We start from the raw sequence: 19,770 nt of genomic DNA on the forward strand, positions 1-19,770 counted from the left end.
TTAGTTTATGTGGAGGTAATTATTGTTATTTAAAAAGCAACATTGATGATGACTGATAAAAAAGTAATAAATAAATAAATGAAATATAAATTTATTGTGTGAGTGCGTCATTCAATGACGTAAATAGATATAATTTTATTCGTACAAAATTTAAATTGTGGAGGTGCTAAAATGGAATTGTGAATGTAAATTGATAGTTAAATATAAAAAATATGTATTTGTATAAATAAAGTAGAAAATTATAAAATTAATTATTGTTTCATAGGATATTAAATTTGAAATTTTAAATTTAAATCTACTAATTCAAATTTTTATTAAAATAAATAAACAACGACTATCGTCATAAGTGGTCCATGTCATTTAATATAATAAAATTAATTGTATGTCGATCAAATGAATTTATTATATGCATAAAAAATTTAACTAGTTAAATTCATTAAGTCATTAGGAATATATAAATATATATCAATAATTGAAGAGTTTTTCATTTAGTGGGACCATGAATATGCGAAATTTTGAAATTAATTATCATGTTTTTGTGCGATTAATGATAATTGATAGGTGTGATAATAATTAATTATCAATTTATGTAATTAATATAAGTTCCTAAGACACTAACGAAAAATTGATTAATTTTTTGTAATAACTTTCAAGTTATATTACTGTTATAAAATTAATAGACTATAATTTAGAAATTACAAAAATTTTTTTAAATGCAGTTTATTAATTGTCTTGATTGTAACCCGAGAATTTTATTTAGTATCTTGAAATATTAATTATGCGATACGTAATTTTATTTATTTATTTTTTTTTTTAATGGTGATATTAAATCAATAAAAATTTCTCTCGCAAAACTTACTTAAACCGATAATTTCGCCACTGCTGGAATAATAAATCTTTAAGAATGTGTACTAAATAGATATAGATATTTATACTCTTAAAAATGCACAAATAAACTTGTAAATAGTAGATAGATTTATCGATTAATGCACTAAAAAATTTTCAACTCTTCTTACCACAAAGTTAATTACTACTTTACATTGAAAATCAAACTATTGTGTAATGTACATAATGTAAGCTTGTATGTAAGTTTGAAAAATGTCAACTATTAAATTTATTTTCATCTTAAAAAAATAAAAATTAATTGTCAAAACATTACTTTTTATTACTTTACAATCTTCCCATAAATTTTCATGAGAAGCTGAAATTTAAAGAATATCAAGTTAAAATTGTTTTTTTATTAACTATCATCCTGCGTTCATATCTAAGGATTTTTCTTTCGATAAAATGCAACTTGTAATTTTTCCATTTGTTATTCAGCTCAACAGCAATAAGGACAGAATCTCCTACAAAAAATAAAAAATTTTTTTTTCAACAATTGTAAGTATCATTAATTATAATTAAAAATTAAGAGAAAAAATTTAATTACCTTGAGGTTCAACAGGATAATTCTTATGAGAAAATGTGAACGGTTTTTCAACTTGTTCAAAAATTAGCTGATTTATCAGAGTTTGGTTTAATATCTGTTTTGTTTCAACTGAATCTTGTAAAGCTTTGAGAAATATAACCCACCGCGGTTTAAAATAGTCAACAATAACTCCAGCCCATTGTTTGTTTGCATAATCGCATATTTCACCATTTGGTCCCCACAAAGTTATTTGATTTCGTGCATTGTATTCGTATAACTCCCTTTCTTTTTCATTTGTTCCCAATAATTTAGCAGCTTCCAACCATTTTCCCAAGCGAAAATTTTCACTCGAATCAAGAATTCTCTCCAAGTCGTCAAAAAGTTCAACTAATAATGCTGATTGTTGCCTGTCAAAATAAAAAATTAAGTCAATATTTTTACATACAAGTGATTTAAATTTATAGCTTCAAAAAAAATCTACGTTGAAGTTTCATCAATGGTGAACAAATTTTTACAAAGAAAATTTTCTAAAAAATTCCACAGGTAAGAATTTTAAAAAATTATAAAAAAAATATTTTTTCAGTGCTAACTGATTTTTTTTAACAGAACTAAAAATTCCAATGGCAAATATGAACTCATATTTCGCAATTTAAATTAATAAAATAAATTAAACAAAATATTCTGTATCACAATTTTTTTACAACTATTTCCAAAAAAAAATGTAAATAATTTACAGATAAAAATCTTAATACTAAGGATAAAATTAAAGATTTAAAATAATCAATGCAAAAAGTATATCAAGATATTTTACTTTTGTTGCCTGTCAAAATAATAAATTAAGTCAATATTTTTACGTACAAGTGATTTAAGAAATTTAAATTCACAATTTCAAAAAAATCTATTATAAGTTTCATTATTCATGAACAAATTATTACAAAGAATATTTAAAAAAAATTTCACAGGTAAGAATTTCAAAAAATTATAAATAAAATTTTTTTATAAATATTTTTTTATTGTTAACTGATTTTTTTTAACAAATCTAAAAATTCCAACGCCAAATATGAATTTATATTTCGCAATTTAAATGAATAAAATAAACTAAACAAAATATTCTGTATCACAATATTTTTACAACTATTTTCAGAAAAAAATGTAAATAATTTACAGATAAAAATCTTAATACTAAGGATAAAATAAAATATTCTACTTCAATATTTAAAAAAATCAATGCAAAAAATATATGAAGATATTTTACTTTTTCTCGGTTACCTTTGAACTTTGAATTTATTTAAAAATGTAACAAGGATGCATAAATTAATACACAAAAATAAAAAATTATTTGCATATAAAGACTTTACTTAGCAACTGCGGTCGACTCTAGAAAAAGCAATATGCGTGATACAGAACAGTTAGATTTAATATTACCGGAGCGAAGCTACTATTCACGTAATTACCAAATTAAATTATTAGTTTGAGTACCTTAATAAAGTAGAGTTGTTCTTGGCATAGGCGTTTTTAATATTGAGATAAATCTCATCAGCAATTAATTGCAAAGATTGTCTTGTTATATCAACAACATCGTGCCTGTACAATGTTTTGTTAGCTTTGTCATTCCGAGCGTCCAGAAAAATACCCCAAGCTTCAATAATCAACTCTGGATCATACCACCACTGAAAAAAGAAAATAAAATGTTTGATTAATTTAAAAAAGAAAATAAAACATGAATTTTTTTTATTGACTAGAAGTGGCTTGACTGCATAAAATAAATAAATTACCCAAGTTTTAATATTCCCTTTTGGTCTCATCGTGATTACATAGTGTCCACGGATCCTTTCGAGACCAATGAAATTATAAATTGTTTTCCCGAGAATGTTCCATGTTTGCGATGCATATTCATTCCTCCCACCGTATCTTCGTACAGAATAATTTTCAAACCTAAAACAAATATTTACATTTCACTTTTTCAAAAATTCGAACGCAAATGAACATAAAAACCCGCTACGATTTATTTATTTTGATATTTTTCACTGTCAATAAAAGCGATATTTGATATGAAGAAATTTCATAAAAAATTGTAGTGAGTATTTTTGTTCGAATCTCAAATTGAATCAGACATTTTAAGCTTACGCAAAATAGAATTTATTTGTTTTTATTTTTATGAAAATTTGTCGTTTTTAGTGGAGGAGTTCTTGCTCCAAAAATTAAAAGTTTTTAATATTATTTTTTCTAAAGTTTTTTAACGATATTAATTTTGTCATTTTTTGATATAAAGATGTATTGCGACATAAGTTGAGAACAAGAAACCAATAATAACTTTTATTATACTTTACGTTACTAATAATGACAATGGTGGGACGAAAAAAGTTTTTCGATGAATAATTTTACAGAGAAGAGAAAAATAATGAGATGAAATAAAAGTATTGAGAAAAAATTTTATTAATATAGAACTTAAAGTTATGCAGAGTAGGAAAATATTTAATTTAAAAATTTTTCATTTTTCGTTTAAAATAAAATTAATGATTATGATTTATTAAATTATTAATTTTCTGAATAGTTTATTATTTAAAAATTTTTATTAACTAAATTAAGAAATTAACTGTATTAATAATTATTAAAATAAAATTTAATTCATACATTTAATAATTTAATTGATAATTAATTTTTTTAATTCTTTTCAAAATTTCTAATATTGTCACATTTGTAAAAGTCGAATTTTTTTTCTAAAAATCTAATATAGTATATCTGTTAATTTTTTATTTTTTCCCGTAATAAAGCACAAAATGTTTTTTTAAGAGATTTATCCCGATATCTGCAAGCTTAAAATTTGCATTATTTCCAATAATATAAACAATTAAATGAAATTATCTTTTAGCATGAGCGTTGATATCAATTAAACCAACATTATGATTTTATATAGAGTAATAAATATCTTTAATAAATATTTTACCATTTATCGAGATTAACAGGCTCACGTCGATAAGCCATTTCGTTCATTAATTCATAAATCACATAATTCTGATTGATTCCCTCGGGCGTTAAGCCTGTTCCAATCATCGTGCTGCCTTCCATATTTCTTGCCTCGATAACACGCTAAAATTATAAATCAATACTGATAATGATAGTTGATAGATAATTTAAAGATTTATAACAACCTCGCTTATAATTCTTGCCGATCCGAACATTCCAAGGGTGCCGCCAAAATTATGAAGCATACACCAAATAAACGGCTGGCCAAAGTATGATTTGAATCTCATGTATTGCGGAAATTGCTCTGATTGGAGGTCGAGGATAATCATTTTTCCCTAAATCAAATAAATATTATTTCTTTTCCAATTGAATGAATAATCATTTTGTACAAAAATACCAATGGAACTGAAGTAATAAAAGCTTCAACTCGCGATTCTGTCCAAAAGTCAAACTCGTGAACGAACAACCAGCCTTGCATCACCCTGCAATTTTAAATAACAGTCTAAGTATAACTTTAAAAAGTTTGGTAAATCTAAATGAACATGTATTAAGCGCTTCTGTTTTACGTCAATTGATCGAAATAAAGTTTGCTCATACAAGTTTTTTAATCATTTTTAATTTTTCAATCATTTTATATCAAGCGTCGAAAGAAAAGAAAAATTATCTGCTTTACTATTTACTATAAATAAATTAAAAATAATAATATTCATACTTAGTAAGTTATTTACAAAAAATAAATTTTTATATATAGCTGTTTAAAGGATAGAAAATTTCTCCAACTTCCAGCCGAAAATAATTAATTATAATTAAACAAAACAATATTAAGCTGCAATTTTCATTTCACAGTTTCTTATAAGGGATATAAAGAGTTTAAAAAATAAATTTAGTAGAAAAATTGATTTTTTAAAAAATTATCATAAGGTAAAAGACCTAGTTACTGACACTGGCCTAGTTATTGACATTTGTAATTTTATTTTAATAAAAAAATCAAACCAACTCTAATAAATTAATAAATATAATTTTTGAATTATAAACTTTAAGATAATTAGTTTTTTAAGAACATTTTATTTTTTTAAATAGAATAAAATCGTAACTGGATATTTTACCTTATTTACCTCTCCATAAAAACTTGAAAAAATCCCGACTGTAAGCTATTAAAACAATTTTTTTACCTAAAAAATTTTTGATAAATTAAGCGATCATTTTTTTTTTCTACACGGAAAAAAAAATTAACTTGATTCAAGAGAAAAATTTTTGAACCAAGAATATAATTTTGAAGAGGGTAATTGTCTTGAATCAAGACGAAAAATTCTTGAATTAAGTAAAATTTCCTTAAATCAAGAATTTTTCTACTCAAACCAAGAATCTTGAGCTCTTCAAAAATATATACTTGATTCAAGAATATTTCTAACTTCCCGCTAAGAAAATCGAAGATTTTCAAAAATCGGGAAGTTATGGTTTTCACCCTGTTTTGCAAAAATCGAGTTTTCATCAGATCTCGACGTTTTAAGGTCACAGGAAGCTTCCCTGACTATCCCCGCGAGGTTGTCACGGTGTCTGTATGTGTGTGTGTGTGTGTGTGTGTGTGTGTGTGTGTGTGTGTGAAAGTATGTGAACCGCTTATAACTCTTGAACGGCTTGACCGATTTCATCGCGGTTGGTGCCATTCGAAAGGGCTTGACCAAACTTAGATTTTGAAAACTATTTGGACCGATTCAGATCAATAAATTTTGAGAAATCTTAAAAAAACTGAAAAAAAAATTTTTTTCAAATGTGGTTTTTTTTAACCTTAAAAAACCACGTCGATCGCCACTAGTCCGGTCAAAATCGGTTGATTCGTTCGAGAGATATCGTGAACGAAAGAAAACCGAAAAAAGTGTTTTTTCGGAATAACTCCAAAATTCCTAGCGCGATCAATTCAAAATTTAAGATTCTTTGTGAGGCTTGAAAAATTGCGTCGAATGCTTCTAACCGCGTAAAAATCGGTTTATTCATTCAAAAGTTATTGCGGTTTAAAAATTCAAAAAATAGTGTCTTATCAAATCTCTATCAGACTTTTGAGCTCGAAGAGCTTTAAAGCATAGGAAATCAATCTCTTTGAGCTCGGAGAGCTCAAAATAACCCATAAATTGTATTTTTGAGCTCGAAGAGCTCAAAAACGTCATTGGTGCAATTTTAAGCGCCTAAGTATGGAATTAGCGGGAAGTTGCAGGGATGGCCTTCAGGGTCAACCGTTTTCCTAATTTTTTTTCTGTATAACAGTATGCTTTTTATATCATTTAAATATCCATTATGACTGTCAGCTACGATATAGTCCGACTAAACGTTGGGATTTTGATTTTTAGGCGATAACAGAGTTCGCGCTTGAAACATGCAATGATTGATTTTTTTTTATTTACCATATAGCTTGGGGATCAATATCCGTCATGGCTGAATAAATAGCTTGCCCGATCATTTTTAATGACTCGGTATCGGTGTCCACGGGTTCATTCTCATTGAATGTGTCACAGTTATAAATATGATCCGTACCGAATTCATTAATGTACTGAAAGTTAATTATTATGATCAATTTATTCCGCCAATTGTTTTTTTGCTGAATGATAAATGTTATTTATTACCTCGTGTAAAAATTGTTGACCTATTACTTTAAATAGTGGGTCTGTTGGTGACACTAAATATGGACTGAAAAGTTTTTTTTTTAATTTAATAAACTTTTGAATTTATTCTAAAGCAAGAAATTATAATTTTATACAACAAAATATGTAAAAAAAGAATCTAAAATTATCATTCTTAAAATTAATTTTATCTCTGCTTTCTAGTTTGATATTTATATAAATAAATATAATATAATTACCAGCAATATTGATCATCGAATTGATTCCAAACACCTATTTTAGTCATATTAGCGTGAGGATAAATACGAGAAAAGGCACGTGGTACGTGACCCGCAAATGCAGGAAGAACTGGAATTATTCCAAGTTCTCGCATTCTATTGAGTATTCTATGTTGAAGAACAATAGTGTGAGTGTGCCATGAAGAAGATAATGGGCCACCCCATCCTCTGATATTGCCCATCCGTGACCTGATTATTTCACAGGACAATGGAAAATCATTTACACCGTTCTCATACAAAAATTTATATCCCCGTAAAATTAATATTTTATAATTAAAATTGATCATGATCCCCGTACACGGAGAGAATTTTATAGTAGCCTCAACGATCTTTATATTGTAGTGCTTATAATTTATAGGGTGGTAATTATTACAATAATTTAATCGTCATATTAACCATTGAATATAGTTATTTCAATTTTTTTTTTAAACCAAAAAATTTATTTTTTTATTTTTCCCACAAATTTATACATTATCAACATTTTCGAGTTGATTGAAGAAAAAAAATTTTTTTTTATTCGCTCTTTTGGTTCTGCATAACTAAAAAAACGTATAAAAAATTGAGATACCCTCTTTTGATATTAGTAATGCGGCATAATTTATACTCTTTAAGAATCTCATGTATTATGAGTCAGTAGATAAATATTTATATTTTTTAAAAATTACAATTGAATTGATTTTTTTTGTTATTATTCTATTGAGTTTTGTACATTCTTTGGACTGTTTTGATGTTTTTTTCGTTTCTAATTTATTTACTGACTTGTCTACATGAGATTTCTAACAACTGAATTATTTCAAGTGAAAATATACCCACTATAAATTACCCACAATAAATTCTTGAGATAAGAAAAATTTATTTAAATCAAGAATAATTTCTTGACTCAAGAATTTATTCTCTTGACTCAAGAAAATCATTTTATTCAAAATGGTATTCTTGGTTCAAGATTTTGGCTCTTGAATCAAGTCAATTTTTTTATCAGTGCCCGCAATTCAATTTTCAATGCTTAATTGAAAGAGTTTAATACTTATAATTACTGTATAATGGCTTTTAATATATAAATGCTAGACTTAGTAAGAATTATTACCATCATATAAATTGTAAAAAGTACAATACAAAAATCGTCAACGCGACTACAAAATTCTCTCCAAGAATTTTTACCAAGGTAAAAAAGCAGGTCCTCCAAAGTGCTGATTTATCTCTTCACTAGTCAAATTCATTTTAAGGTACACCCTCTCCCAGATAGCCTCTTGACCGTGAAACGCGAGGGCTAGATTGATGCCATTTAAAGCCATCCAGTCGATATTTTTCTCCCATTGATCCCAGCCCCACCAAGCTGAACTATACCCAGCTGTGCAGACATTCTGGTAGTACCGAAACCTACGCAATTATTAATAAATAATAAATAATAATAAGCGTACTGTTACAGGCAATTCCAATTTCAATCAACTATTCACGTCAATAACTATGGAATTACCTGTCGTTAGAGGTTATTCTTTCATTAACATCCGGTAATACGTCTGGTAATTCGATTTGTTCTCCTTCCCACGCTATTTGGCAGTTGCAGTGTTTTTTCAAATAATGATGGAACCCCCATGCTACTGCGACACCTGATGTTCCTGTTATTATTATTTCTTGATATTCACTGGACCCTTTTTTTATCTGTTGCGTATTAAGGTTTATCATTTTTTATTCATAATTTATGATTAGGAACTTGTAAAAAGATTGTTAGAAATTTTTACCTCAAAAGTATCTTTCCCAATTGGACCCAAATTTGGATCGACAGAAACACTGAAATGTGATACTTTTTTTCCAATTGTTCGTTCAATTAACTTCAAGGCCGCTTCAGCTTGCACGGCTGGTGAACTTCGCGGTTTTAAATGTCCAAGTGTACTTTCAAAATCTGAAGTGTGTGTCAATTATTATTTTTAATTACTTTCTTTTAATAATTAAATTATATTAAAATTTAATTGTTCAAAAAAATTAATTAATAAATATTTATAAAAATTTCGCATAGTTTTTTTTTTTAATTTCTATAAATGCTAACTTTTTGAAGATTCTTTTTTCTGTACATTCATAATTTTTAGGTAGATTTCTATAGAAATCTAACTATTGTAGCCGGTCTCATGTTGTAATTTTAGGGAAATTTTATCATAATATGTTTTATTTCATCGAGTAATGTCGAAAAATGGCATTGGATCAAAAGTTTATACATGTATCTATGTATGCATATATATATATATATATATATATATATATATATATATATATATATGATATAACGCACCATGTCAGCAGGATTGCGCCCACAGTTCTCAACCGATCTTTATGAAATTTTGTGGGCTTATTCTGTGGATCAATACCAATATCAAGTTCGAAGATGAGCAAAATCGGCCGGTTAGTTTACGAGTTGTGGGTGTTTGAAAATTTTTTTCATTTTCAAAAAATTTTGAATTTTGTATTTTTTATGAAAATAATCTTCCAGATGTAAAAAATAGATAAATTTATCAAATTTATCTTAAACTTCATTTAATAACCTTCAATTTAAACTATTATTTGTCTAGTTTTGATGATTTTTTTAATTAATTCCGTGAATTTAAAAATTTTCAAAAATTTTTCAATGAACGTATTCCAGCCCTTTTTCTTTAAATAATATTTAAGCCGTAAAAGATAGCTTGAATTTATCAACTTTATGTTAAAATTCACATAATTATCTTCAATTTGAGCTATTATTCGTTACCTTTTGATACTTTTTTCAATTTATTTCGGAGTTTGGAAAATTATAAAAAAAATCAAAAATAAATTAATTTTTAGCTATTATCATCAAATGAGTTTCATCTGTTACAAATCCTATTTTTTAGGAAGATGTCTTTGAATATCAATTGGTTGTAGTCGGTCTCATATCATTATTTGCAAAAATATAATAAAAAATAAATTTTAGGACATTTTTGCCTTTTAATAACGTGTTTGTTTTTCAATATTCAAACAAGAAATCTACCTATCCATGTCGGGTATGGCCGAATGGCGTTTTGTTTATTTAATACCCAATCAGATTTTTTTTATTTTTTTTGTAAAATTATTATTATTATTTGACACTAATTTCAGTATTCAAATAAATTGAAAGAAAAATTGAATTTCACTCAATGAAGGTAAATGTTATTAAGAAAAATTATATTAATTTTTTTTATTTTTGATTATTTTTTAATTAAGAAAAATCCAAAAAAAATTTAGCTGTAAATTTCAAGTTAATTTTAATCTCATAAAAATAATGTAATAATTTTTCAAAATAATTTATTAATATTTTAAATATTCTATAAACATTTAACAATAGATAGAAAAGACCTAATTTAATAATCTCGCCTGCGGCTCACTTAGAATTTTGTTACTCATATTTTTCATTATATTAATATAACAATATTAATCCGAATCATAAATTCAAATTTGGTATTAAATATTTCCCGTAATTTTTTCTGTTTATTACATAATTGACTCACTTACTATTAATATGATTATGATGTCCACTACTTCCAGAATATAAAACAGAAATAATGATGAAATATAACGCAGTATTAACCATCATAATTGTTAAATTGAATCTCCATTTATATCACTATCACTATTAGAGTACTATATACAAAACTCCTCTTGAATTGTGAATTGCCCGTCTAAACGTTTATGTCCGCATTTAATCATCTCTGCTATTCTTTGCTCATATGAAAATATTTTATCTGGCTTATTATTCCGTTCCCCTTTAAAAGTAAGTCGCAACTTATCTCACTACTGAAATATAACAACAAATAAAATTTTATTCAAACCGTGGTTTAAACATCATCCACAATTACACGCGGATCGTAAACTTTGACATTGACAATATTATTACTTTGCAGATATTTTATTAAGAAATCTATTGTTTCTGTTGCCGATTTTAGAGAATGCGTCTCTTTGTATAGACTGCTGAACCGTATCTGACGAATTTTATCTTAACAAAAATACTCTACTTCATATTGTACGTTGCTTTCTTTCTATTCTTCGAAGTCGTCAGATGAGATTAAAAACCACTCCCAGAATGTTCGGATAATATCAGAGATCTGATGAAAGTCTTGGAAGAGCCTATGTTATTGCAGATTAGTGTAACTCTGAAAATTATTTTTTTTTCTTTTAAAACTAAGCCGAGTTTCAGAAGAAAGTTGTTAATGATAAAGAAGGAATAAAAATCTTTCCTTTCAGTTTTAAAATAAAATTCATTAAAAATAATTCTGAGGTTAACAAACTTCTAATAATTTTTATGAAAATTTATGATACTAAAATTAGAAGACATTTAACAATTTTTGAGATTTTTTTGACAAATTAATTTTGATAGAAAAAAATTTTTTTTTTCATTCGCTAAAAAACATTCAAATGTCTGTTAAGTTATTATTAAAAATAACTTTTTATTTAAGTTTCAAAAAATTAAAAATTTTACAAAGTTAGATTTTAATAAAACACGAGAAAAATAAATAAATAAATATTTTGTATTTATTATTGTTAAAAAAAAAAACTTAAATATCTGTCATGTCATCAAGTACAATTAATTAAACATTACATATCGTTTCAATTTCTCTGGACAGTTTCATGACGAAAAATTAATTAAAATAAAAAATTGACAAAAATATACAGTGAAAAATTTTTAACAAAACATTTATTTATTACAATTTTTATTGTAAAGATTCTTAATTTATTTATGACACAATTATATTCTTTACTGAAGTTAACATTAATAATTGACATCTTGCTTTCATTTACCCGATCAATAAAATAAAAAATGATGAATAATTGAATAAACACAAGTCATATCTACAATTTTTTTTCTTGTAGTTGTCTTTTTGGGGTAGGCTAAAAAAGTTGCTTTGTTAACACATTTTATTTCAATAATAATCTACCCGCTTTTTCACAGGTTGAGAGAAAAAAAATAATAGTACGAGTATCCTTTGATGTTTTTCAATTATATCGATAGCTTCCTTTTATAAAATAAAACACAATAAAATTATTAACCGTATATTGTTGTCTCTATAAAAAAAAAGAAAAAAAAAATAAAAAAATAGCGATAGAGAATATAAATAAAAAAAATACATATGACGCAATTGTACAGAATATTAAATAAATCTTTTTGGCCACTGCAAAATTTCCATTTATCGGCTACCAGTTTATTTAATTGTTAAAAGTATAAATTATTGAAGTGACATTTATGAAAATATAGATTTGTCGGATATAGAGAGGATAATAAATAAAATAATTAGTTATTTATTTATTAAATCAATTGAATGGGCGAACCCGAAATCAATATTGACAATAATAACAGTTTCTGATTCTAGATATTATATATTCACAGAGCGGGATACGCGGATCCAATTAAATCATTACCGCGATATCTGAATTTGTGAGTGACAATATTGAATTTAGAGCCACCCAGTGACACGGGGCATGAGCTATCAGGTCGTGTGAGGAAACAAACAGTATAAAGAGCCATTTCTAGTTCCGGTGAGGTTCCAACAAACATTGTTGTCACTGGTTTGTCGATATCATTGAACTTTGCGTGTATCTTCAAAATTGCGCCTTTCTGAAAACAAAATTTTAAATTATGTTAATAAAATAATTGATTGTACATAAAATAAATAAATATCAACTAACGAAACTTACATCACCGAGATCTAATTTTTTGATGTATCCAAGGTAGTTGATTTTATTTTTAGCTTCTTCAGCGTTGAAATAAATCCAATTGTGCAGGCCACTAATTTCCGTCCCTAACTTGAGTTCCGTTAGGAAAACATGCTCAAATCCAGATGATCCAATTTTACCCTCGCCTCTTGAGTATAAGTTGAACCACAGTCTCCTCAGAGTGTCTTTGTACTCATAATAATCTTGTTTAAGAAAGCCTTTATCCGCTAGGAATCTCATTGCCGCTGACATAACATTTGTACTGAGGAATGTGTCAACGAGAAGGCTCTCTTCTGTGCGTTGAAGAGGACTTATGTGTTCGTTTATCCTTGTGTCCAGCTGATAATTATCATATATTGTCAGGACTTTTGAAATTGTTGGAATTTGTAACGCTGCTGAATTAACCTTCAACAAACTGTTTTATATAATAATTAGAAATATTTCAATAGTAATTATACGATAATTAACAGTAAAATTTTAAAAGAAAAATTAAGCGTAATTTTTTATTAAAAATTTCTAATCTCTTAAAAATAAAGATTCAACTTTGATAGAAAAAAAAAAATTTTCATCCGATCTTAAATAAATATTTTCTTTCCAAGTTTTTACTACCAAGAAAAACTAAATTTAAATAACAGTTTCAAGTTTGAGATATATAATAGAGTTGAATATGAACACTCACGGCAGTGGTGCTTCATCTTTGGAATTGTCCGAATGCGTTTGTTTCTGTAAGTCCATCGTAATGTACTTAAAAGCGTTGTTGTTGTCTTTCAAGAACAAAGCTTCGGACAGTTTCTCCAAGTCTTCGTCAGTAACAGTATTCCCTTTGCTGTAAATAGGGTTGCTTGAGTAAGCTTTCTTAGATCCCCCAGCAATTGCAGCTGCACCGACACCAACAGCAGCTGCACCGACTGCAGCTCCAGCACCTGGACGTGTTAAAGATTGGTCTGGACTAGGTCTAGCTGGTGTTGGTAACCCAGGTCTAGGTCCTGCTGCTGGACCTGTTGCTGGCGATCCAGGTCTAGATGCTGGCGCTGGTCCTGCTGCTGGTGATCCTGGTCGAGATACCGGTACTGGACCTGCTGCTGGGGATCCAGGTCTAGATGTTGGCGTTGGTCCTGCTGTTGGTAACCCAGGTCGAGGTCCTGCTGCTGGTGATCCAGACCTAGGTGCTGGAGTAGGTGAGTTCGACCTACTGGCAACTTCAGCCCATGATGATCCAGGTAATGATCCGCCAGCTGGTATTCCAGAGAGTTTTTGTCCATTTTGAGGAGTTGCTGGATTAAGCGGAGCTCCTGGAATTGGTCTTGCTGTTGTAGATACTTCTATAGGTCTCGTAGTAGATGACACTGGCTTATTTTGAGCTGGATTCGGAGCTGGGTTGGAGATTGGTCGTTGTGCTCCAGCTGAAAGATAATTGTCCGTAAAAAATAGAATTGATGGAAAAAAATGTTGAAATGAATCTTTTGAAACAAAATCAAAACTGAACAGAAAAAAAATGTTCTTTAATCAAGTATATAATTTTAAAGAACTTAATCTTCTTGATTTGAGTAGAAAAATTCTTGATCTAGTAAATTTTTCTTGATTTAAGGAAATTTTACTTGATTCAAGAATTTTTCGCCTTGATTCCAGACAATTACTCTCACAGAAAAAAGAAAAATTACATTATATAATGTAACGTGGCGCTTCGTGATAAAAACTGGAAAAATTACAGTTTCAGATTGTAATTATTACAGATTTTATAAGAATTACATTGTAGAATGTAATATTTACATTGAAAGCTCTGAAAATTAACATTCAAAGTTTGAATTTAGAAAAATGTTATTTCAAACTGTAATTTTTCTAGTTTTTAATATGACGGGACACTTATTACTATTTATAATTATTCACTATTATTCTAAGATCGGTGATTTTACTTATTAAAGAGTATTTATTACTGTAAGCCAACTTGCCCGATCGAATTTGATGATACACTGATAAAAAAATTGACTTGACTCAAGAGCCAAACTCTTGAACCAAGAATTCTATTTTGAAGAAAATGATTTTTTCGAGTCAAGAGAATAAATCATTGATTCAAAAAAAATTTTCTTAGACCAAGAATAATTTCTTAGCTCAAGAATTTATTCTCTTGACTTAAGAAAATCATTTTCTTCAAAATGGAATTCTTGGTTCAAGAGTTTGGCTCTTGAGTCAAGTCAATTTTTTTATCAGTGTAGACTATGTAATTTTTATCTATTAATTATTACACCACAATATTGTCGGTATGAGCACTCATACCATCCTCGAGTGAAAATATAATAATTAAAAATTTTTGATTTTAAGAAAATTTTAATTAGAATTATATAAAGATGTTATTTTCTTACTCAGTCACTTTTTTCGGCAACCGAAAAATAATTCAGAACGCTATTTATAATGTAATTTTTCGAGTTTTCTTTTTTCCGTGCTCTTGAAAATTATTTTTTTGGTTCAAGAATTTTTCTCTCGAATCAAGTTAATTTTTTTTTTCAGTGTGAAATTTTAAACACATAATACCTGCTGGAATTGATGGCAAAGCTGAACCAGGACTGGAGGGTGATCCTGGCTTGGACGGTTGTCTTGCTGGTTCGGCAGCACCCGTTAAATCAATTGCCAAGTTTCGGTAGTCTTGGTTATTAAGTTTAGGTCTGGAATTCGCTTCCTCCCAGCCAACTTCCGTTCCGGGGTTTGGTAGCCGTGGTCTCGGTGTGGTCGAGGTTCGAATAGTTCCCGCATTATTGGCACCCACCGCGAGACTTGGATTACCCGCGTTAGCTATTGCTTGACCTACACCCGAATTCGGATTCACTGAACCGACTGGCGAGGATTCTGTTGTTGTTGAAGTCGTTGTCGTCGAACTTTTTTTCCAAAACTTCCATCCGTCAGCCTCTACATCGTCTATTTAATTTAATATAACAGGAAAGTTATTTTATTATCGCACAGTTTTCTCGGAATTTATTCTGTTTGGGTTTCCAGGCGTGTTGGCAATATGTGATATGATATGATAAGTTGATACGTGATATTATGTGATGGGTACTGAAATGGTGTTGACTTATATTGCGATAATCAGTGACATTTTAGGGGCTATCGAATTGACCCTATGACCATTTCTTCAAATAATCTGTTTAATCTTTTTTTTTTCCTCTCAATGATTTAATAATAAGTAATAACCCAGTTGCAATGCGTAAATAAACATTTCTTTTTTTAGTGATTCATTCAAATGCATTCGAAATCAATGAAGAATGTAATCAATATAGGTCATTTTAGAGGAGGACATTTTTTTTTTTTTTAATCTCAATCGACTGTTTTAAAATTTCGAAGGAGAGAAAGTTTTTAAGTAAAAAGTGAATTTCACTCAAAATTTAAAACCTTACGTAAAATTTTTTTACACCAATGATTTTTTTTTTAAGTTACAATTTTTTCATTATTTTACTTTTTTATTTTGAAAATTTTTTATTAAAAATATGAATTTTTTGTGATTATTTTATTTCATTTTTTAATTTGTATGATAAAACTTTCTCATTATAAATAAATCTCTAATTAACTCTTAAAGAAAAAAAAAGTGGACATTATTTAGATTTAAAATTTTTTTCAATCAAAAAAGTCAACAAAGTTTATAGTATTAAAAAATTAAAAAGTAAATAAACGATTCAATATTAAAAGATAAAATTTTCAAGCAATTATTCTTTACGTCGAAAATATCTTATCGTAATTTCAAACAAATAATTTTAAACCAAAGTGACTTATGTATGCAAATTTAAGATGCTAAATTTGATTTTGTTTTATTTGAAAGAAAAAAATTTATTGGAATAATATTATTTATAATAAATGACCATGAATTTTAATGTCAATGACAAATTTATCTGAGCACGAGTTTAAGAAGTTTCAAGGATCACGAGAATTATTAACTGTAGTTATTGAATTATCTGAATTTAAACTTCTAAATGAATTATTAATGCAATCAATAGTTTAATTATTGAAACCGCATGAATACAACATTATTAACTTCATCAATTTGTTCTATAACAAAATTAACAATATATCGTTTTGTTTGTAGAAAAAAATTCTTGAGGTATATTCTTTACACGAGTGAAAGTATGTTATTTCTTGGGAAAATATAGAGAAATTCACCGTGGTATTCAAATTATTCAATAAAATTAGTATTTTTAAAATAATTAAAAAAAAAAAAGTACTTACTAATAACAAAAGCAAACGAGGTGAATAAAATAACGATGAATATTTTAGACACCATATTTAATTACAGTGATTACTATACCGCGTTTATCGATCTTAATCCTTTGGCGATTAAAACGAGAATGTTTTCAACTCACTAACGGCGAGTTACTAAGACTTGTTCACTGTAAATAATATAACAAGCGACTAGAGACTCGTTACATCTTTTGTCTTCGTCTGATGGCTGATTCTGAGACGATGACTCATGCGACAATCTCGAGCTACCTAAGTCATAAAAGATCATCCTTTAAGTTTTACTCATTTCCAGATTTTGAATATTTGAAATATTTAATATTCTCCCCTTTACAGATTTTCGAAATACCGATCGCTTAAATGAATGTAAAGCGAAAAATTTTATTCGTTTATTGCAACGAATTTTATAAAAATATTAGTGATATTTAAATAAATTAAAATTTTTTCTGATTACAAAATAGAAAAACATTAATGAGTAACTGAACTCTATATTGTAAAATAAAATTGTAAATTTATGTAAATTTTTTTTATAGAACACATTTTATACATTTGTAGATAAGCTACCGATCGTTAATATAAAATAGAAAAACTTACCGGATATGTTACTCACTGAAGCTCATAAAGGTTTTTATAAATAATGAGATTTGAAAAGACAACTTGAACGTTTTCGAAAATTTTTTTTAATTCGATGAAAAATAAGTTCTATTTATTTATTTGAATTTTATAATTTTTTTATTTAAAAAACGTATAAAAAATCCGTGAAAAAATTTTCTGATATGAGTTCTCTTGTAAGCCTAAGGTCTTAAGTTTTGAAATGAAAATAATTTATGGCACTTTTATGAACAATTAATTTGCAACTGGTTTTTAATTTAATCAAAAATTATTTAGGTAAGTGTTGAAAAAATTCACCTTTAATCTGGCCGTAAAAACTCACAAAATGAAAACTATTTTCATGGATGTTATCATGGTAAAAATTTATGTACAAAAATATATAAATGTAATAAAAATAGTAACAGGATAATTAGTCTTAATAAACTTCTCGGAATGCCGTAAACCCAACCTTAATCGACTGATTGTCTTTGAAGATTACAGTCAATAATTTTTTTATCAACTGATTCGGTAGAATCTGGCGCCAAGTTCCGTTCAAAAATCTGCTGTAAACGAAGCGCCAGACTACCAACTGTGCTTACTGTAAGCAGAACGGTATTTTGAGGTTGCAAAATTTTATTTAATTCTACGGTACTTTTTTTTCCTAAATTGTATATTATAACAGTAATTCATACTTTGACTGTTATTAATTAATTAAATTCACTTATAACAATTAATCTACTTGAAATTATCAAATTTAATCAGCACAAACTATAGCAACGCAAAAATTTCGGTTGTTATGTCCTGCGAGGTTACTAGATTCGCCGATGATGACACCTCGTGGACAAGTGGGTTGTTTATTGTCACGCGGGATTTTATTTTATAATTTAATTTGAAATATACTTAAAAATGACTGATTGAGATTGTGTGGCAAGGTATGATTTTAAATGATAAGAGTTCAATTGAACTTAATGTTGATGTTTATTTAGAAATCGGAGAGATGGAGTGAATAGTTACAGCTCTCGGGGAGAAGTGAAGTCACAAAGTCTCAACTCTGACTGCTCAGCTTCACGTTCCCTCACTATGGGTACACGTATACACCTATACTATTGCTAGAACTACCCTTATACATAGTGCGTAATATACTATCTTACATGTACTTATATAAACTTATTTATATATAACACTTATTATTTGCGGCTGCGGCCGGCTTACATATTCATGTACCTGTATTTACCTGGCTTTAAATTCAGCACAGCGACCTAGGGAAGCCGCAGAAAACCTGGTCGAGGTACAGACAGTAATAATAATATAATGTCAGATCGTTGTTAACAATGATTATCCTTATCTATTATTTATTATTATTTAATTAACATATATTCATTAGAATCAATTAACGTGTTATAATTTTAAAAGGCTTTTAAGGTATTATCTGCTCAATAAATTATATCAGATGCGGAATTTACTTTAATATTTGCTAATCATTTCTAAATTCAATTTAATACCATTTACTATTCAATTATTCCAATATGTAATTAAATTTGTCTAAAACCATTGTGACATTAAATCCATACATACATACACATGTTGTAGCGTCTAAATACTCATTTATTTATGTTATTTAGTTTCTTAAAATAAAGTGGATAAATAAATTATTATTGATTTATTTTGTTGTTAAATTTAGTTGTAGTGCCTTGTTTTTTAGAGAACAAGAGACCGTTGAGTTTCCACACGTGTCTTTTATGGCTTTTCTTTTAAGGACTTGAAGTTGTCATGTGGCAAGGACACGTTCTGTGTTTACTCAAAGATTTTATGGTTTTTCAGAACCTAATACAATATTCCTTTGTATTATTTTCTCGACATTAAAGTTTCTCTTTCGAAGACACGTGTGCACTCAACGACCAAACTCAGCAATTAAATAAAATATTAAATCAACTAGGAATTCTGAATCTATTTAAAATATAAATTTAAATTATAAATGTAACTAATTAACACATTTAAATCA

General features: G+C 27.7%; 2 protein-coding genes and 1 long non-coding RNA gene across 4 annotated transcripts; 1 reads left to right on the forward strand and 2 right to left on the reverse strand.

The window, feature by feature from the left end:
- Positions 1–1,144: 1,144 nt before the first annotated feature.
- Positions 1,145–11,444, reverse strand: LOC123262143 (alpha-N-acetylglucosaminidase). The gene is made up of 14 exons (XM_044724249.1): positions 10,764–11,444; positions 9,008–9,168; positions 8,743–8,927; positions 8,427–8,645; positions 7,230–7,457; positions 6,994–7,057; positions 6,775–6,920; positions 4,773–4,857; positions 4,561–4,710; positions 4,356–4,498; positions 3,184–3,343; positions 2,888–3,078; positions 1,430–1,815; positions 1,145–1,346 (listed from the first exon to the last, which is right to left on the reverse strand). Exons 1-14 carry the CDS (start codon positions 10,843–10,845, stop codon positions 1,219–1,221), a joined length of 2,328 nt encoding a protein of 775 aa, XP_044580184.1. The 5' UTR covers positions 10,846–11,444; the 3' UTR covers positions 1,145–1,218.
- Positions 11,445–12,529: 1,085 nt separating this feature from the next.
- On the reverse strand, positions 12,530–17,325 carry LOC123261798 (poly(U)-specific endoribonuclease homolog). Of its 2 annotated transcripts, XM_044723611.1 has the most exons (6): positions 17,169–17,325; positions 15,489–15,869; positions 14,007–14,362; positions 13,639–13,967; positions 12,942–13,374; positions 12,530–12,861 (listed from the first exon to the last, which is right to left on the reverse strand). In XM_044723611.1, exons 1-6 carry the CDS (start codon positions 17,221–17,223, stop codon positions 12,628–12,630), a joined length of 1,788 nt encoding a protein of 595 aa, XP_044579546.1. In that variant the 5' UTR covers positions 17,224–17,325; the 3' UTR covers positions 12,530–12,627. The 2 variants fall into 2 exon arrangements, with proteins under 2 accessions (XP_044579546.1, XP_044579545.1); XM_044723610.1 differs by having other exon boundaries at positions 13,639–14,362.
- Positions 17,326–18,859: 1,534 nt separating this feature from the next.
- LOC123261803 lies at positions 18,860–19,226 on the forward strand. The gene is made up of 2 exons (XR_006508773.1): positions 18,860–19,056; positions 19,182–19,226. It is a non-coding gene; the product is annotated as an uncharacterized LOC123261803 (long non-coding RNA).
- The last annotated feature ends 544 nt before the right edge of the window (positions 19,227–19,770 follow it).

The sequence above is a fragment of the Cotesia glomerata genome, linkage group LG3 (genome assembly GCF_020080835.1).
Source record: "Cotesia glomerata isolate CgM1 linkage group LG3, MPM_Cglom_v2.3, whole genome shotgun sequence".
In the NCBI taxonomy this organism is placed as follows: Eukaryota; Metazoa; Arthropoda; class Insecta; order Hymenoptera; family Braconidae; genus Cotesia; species Cotesia glomerata.